The 4,275-nt window shown below is 36.3% G+C and overlaps 1 protein-coding gene across 1 annotated transcript; it reads right to left on the bottom strand.

The window, feature by feature from the left end:
* Window positions 1–1,439: 1,439 nt before the first annotated feature.
* On the bottom strand, window positions 1,440–4,052 carry LOC131177146 (pentatricopeptide repeat-containing protein At1g71460, chloroplastic-like). The gene has a single exon (XM_058142121.1). The coding sequence runs from the start codon at window positions 4,015–4,017 to the stop codon at window positions 1,969–1,971; it is 2,049 nt and encodes a 682-aa protein (XP_057998104.1). The 5' UTR covers window positions 4,018–4,052; the 3' UTR covers window positions 1,440–1,968.
* Between the last annotated feature and the right edge of the window lie 223 nt (window positions 4,053–4,275).

Raw genomic sequence — 4,275 nt, 5'->3', positions numbered from 1 at the left:
TGAAAACAAAGAATTATGCGCAAATAAACTCCATGTATGACCTTTGACCGAAAAAAAAAAACTCCATGTATGACAGCTAGCATTAATGGACTCAAGAACCTCTCCCGAAGGCTAGATCCAATTTTTCACAAGTGGCCTTGAGAACATACAGGTACATGAAATTAACAGGTCTAATGCTTTTGGTTATCATCTGCTTACAGGTAGAAAGAACCTCTCCAAATAATCAATTTCTAACATAAGAATAAGTAGCAAATTCCAATGCAAAGGGTGCAAAATATTTCAGTTCTCAGTAATGGTTTGAGCATCAACTAAAAGATCAAAGTTTTTGTAAAATTGACAAGCTTGGGAACCAAAATGGGGTGTTACAAAGAAAAAGTTGAAAGGAACCAACAAAACTCAACAATTTCACGCCCATTCAATTCTTTAACATAACATGGTCAAATTTGCAAATTTCAGTATCGGAAAAGAAAAGTTTCAGGTAATTTTGGAATATTTATCAAGAAGTTTAAGAACTCCTACTCGCAAACATGGCATGTAAAAAGATCCAAATGCCCAAATCCCATCATATATGTAGAGCCAGAAGAATCCATTTGACAAATAATCATCTACCTGAAGTAGCAATCAGCATAACTATTCTTAAACACCTCAAAAATAGCAATCTGCAAAATACCATAATCTTGAGGACCTAAAAAATAATAGCAGTATCATAATCACAGTTCAGCAATAGATGAACCTCAGTTCTTGGTAGGTGAACTTCAGTTTTGCAATTGCAGCATTGAGTTGCTGCAGTAGCAGATCTGAAATTCTGATACTGCTACTGCAGAATTGAGAACCAGAACTGTTTGCTCAGAATGATCACAAAAATTTGGACATTTGTGAAAATTAAAATGTGAAGTATATATCATAGAGACGAGTGATAATCACTGTGCATGCAAAATTACATTTTATTTAACCCCAGAAACATAAAACCACAAATCTAAATAGAAAGTGGAGACTCAAAATGCATAACTGGAAACCCAAATGGTCAGATAGCTAAAAATAACCACCTAGGGCCTGCATATCAATTCCTAGAGCCAGTATAAGTTAGTTTTTACCCTATGCTTGCATTCAGTAAGAATTCTAAAAATCCATTTCTCATGTACAAAGGGATTTCAACACAAAATAAAGTTGCAAAATTAGAAAAAGACTGCATAACAAATGTTGCGCTTGAAAAGGCAAAGATAATGCATGGCAAAATTAGAATCACCTTTTAGGACAAATCAGTACCTGGGAAGGACTGATAATTCTAGCATTAGAAGTATAGCAGCTGCAATGCCTTAAAAAATAGCATTACAGCAGAGTACGAGTATCAAGATCAATCCCTATATCTACCACCAGGGAAAAAAGGGGGCTAGTTTCAAGAATACAAAAAATAGAAATCAAGAGGCAACAAATAGAAATTGAAGAAGTTTAATAAAGTTTCTGCATTTCCACTACTTTCTTAGCAATAAAAAATCAATGCCTAAGAAACTTAAATGTAAATTTTGTGCAACAATTTAAAAAATAAAAAAAGGAAGAAAATTATTACATGAATCTCAAGCATGCATTGTAATTGGGGCTTGTGCCTTCCAATATAATCAACACATTGCACCACTTCTAATTTGTATGCCTCCTTGGCCTCTTCTTCTTTTCCTTCTTTCTCTAGCGGTTGAGCTATCCAATGAAACTATGAAAGGTGACCTTTCTCCATCCTATCTATGGACTTATTTGCAAGATAGCACACAAGAGATTGCTTTGTCTTCCAGCATGTTAGTCATGACCATGAAATTAAAACACCATGCTCAAGGCAAATAAAAGAAATTCTTTTTTTTTTTTTTTGTACTTTCATATGATATGTGAAGGCACAAATCTATACAATTTCCAAGAAGTATTGAACAAACTCAAGAAGGTTGCAGGAACTCAATTAATACAAAAACTATCAAATTTTTCTCATGAGGAAGAACTCATCTTTATAAATCTTTCAGCCTCCTGGATGCGACCAGCACGGGTAAGAAGTCCAATGATAATAGAATATTGTTCTTCAGATGCCTTAATTTTATATCTTTGAGACATTATATCAAATATCCGACAAGCATCATCTGCAAATCCAGCTTGATCACAAATTGAGAGAACAACTTTGAAAGTGAAATGGGTGGGAGTGAAACCGTCAGATATCATCTTATGAAAGAGGCGGACTGCATCCTGCCATAGCTTATTATATCCATATGCCTTTATAATGGCAGTCCATGCCATTGAACCCTTGACAGGAATTGCATAGAAAACTGATTTTGCTCCATTAATCACTCCACAGCTCCCATACATCTTCACAATTTCTGCTGAAACAAAAGGAATTGTCCCAAAATTTTTCTTCAAGACATGCCCATGAATCTCCTTCCCAAGCTTCAAAGCTTTAATTTTGCTGCAAATACTCAACATTCTTGCCATCACAACAGAGTCTGGCCTGTGCTTTGACAACTGCATTGACCTAAATACGGACAATGCTTCATTTATACACCAATTTACTACATAGGAATCAATCATAGCTGTCCAGGAGATTACATTCCTGTTCTCCATGGTATCGAACAGTTTTACAGAGTAGTCTAAAACCCCACAAATTGAGTACATTTTTATCAGAGAAGTTACTACAGATACATTAGGCAACAGCAAATTCTTAACAGCGTAAGCATGAATTTCCTTGCCATGCTTCAAAGCCTTCAACTCTGCACAAACTGGAATAACAGTGGCAACCGTGACAACATCAGGCGTAAACCCTTCCTGCTGCATCCAAGCTACAGATCTTAAAGCCTGGTCAAGCCTCCCATTTGATGCATAACCAGAAATCAAAGCAGTCCAAGAAACAGTATTCCTCTCCATTGAGCCATAAAACACCCGCCTACCTAAACCCATGTCTCCACATTTGCAATACATGTCAATTAGTCCAGACTGAATTGACAAATGCCTTGAATAATTCTTTCTTTTCACAACATATGCATGAACCTCCTGGCCTAACTTCTTGGCCCACACTTCCCCTATAACAGGAAGGATTGTGGTTAGTATGACCGAGTTGGGGTATATTCCTTCACTTACCATCCATCTTAAATAGTCCAATGCTTCCCTTTGACGCCTATTATGCGCAAAACCTGCAATCATTGCACCCCACACAACAATATCTCTGTGGGGCATTTCTTCAAACACTCTTTGTGCTAATTTAATCTTGCCACATTTGAAATACATATCAATCAAAGTGGTCCTGAGAATTGAACTGTCAACCAATCCATTCTTTACCAAAAGGCCATGAGTCTTCAAACCTTGCCAAAAAGCTGAAGCACCGGCAAAGCTCTTAATGACATTAGAGAAAGTATACACGTTCAACTCAACACCTAATTCTCGCATTTCTGCATAAGCAGAAAGCACATCAAGGTATCTTTTGCCACCCGATATCACAGCACCTCTAAGCAACGCATTCCACGGATACACACTACCACTACTAGTACATTCATCGAACACATGTTTGGCATCATCAAGAGAACCGCAAGATGTGTACATATGGACCAATTTAGTTCGCAAGAACTCGTTGTTTCCAAGGCCATTGATGCGGATATAGGTATGAATTTGTTTGGCTTCAGTTAGAGATTTCGATCGAATGCAAGCGGCAATAAGAGAAGAGAAGGTAGTGGCATTAACTGGGATGCCTTGCTGGTCCAAGTAGTCCATGATGGTGACAGCTTCCTTGAGCTTGTTTTGCCTAGCGAATCTTTGAATGTCTTTGTAAATTGCTCCTGGGTTTTTGGTGTGGAGTGGTAATGATTCTGGAAATGCATCTTTCTCTGCGAATGATGATTTGTGTTTCTTGTTGCGATACTTGTGAAATTTCCGGAGTTTGATGGGGTTTTGGGAGGCTTTGATTTTGAGGAATTGTTTGGTGTTGTTGAATGGATTTGGAGGCAGAGAATGTAGATGAAGAGAAAGGGGTCGGGATTGTGTTTGTATGCTTTCCATTTCCACTCTGGAGCGATCACAAATCCTTCACCAGAAAAATAAGGATCTGGCAAAATAATAAGCAATTTTAGGTGAATTGCATTTAATATTTTATTTTTAAGTAATGATATGATATAATAATTTTATATTTAATATATATAATTTTATAATTATTACATTATATAGTATTAGAATTATAATGTTATAATATTAAATTCTTATAAAAGAAAAAAAAAAGTTTAAGCTCAACAATCTCTTTTACATTTTAATAAGTTAACA

Source organism: Hevea brasiliensis, unplaced genomic scaffold, assembly GCF_030052815.1.
Source record: "Hevea brasiliensis isolate MT/VB/25A 57/8 unplaced genomic scaffold, ASM3005281v1 Scaf343, whole genome shotgun sequence".
Classification (NCBI taxonomy): domain Eukaryota; kingdom Viridiplantae; phylum Streptophyta; class Magnoliopsida; order Malpighiales; family Euphorbiaceae; genus Hevea; species Hevea brasiliensis.
This window is presented reverse-complemented; position numbering and strand designations above follow the sequence as displayed.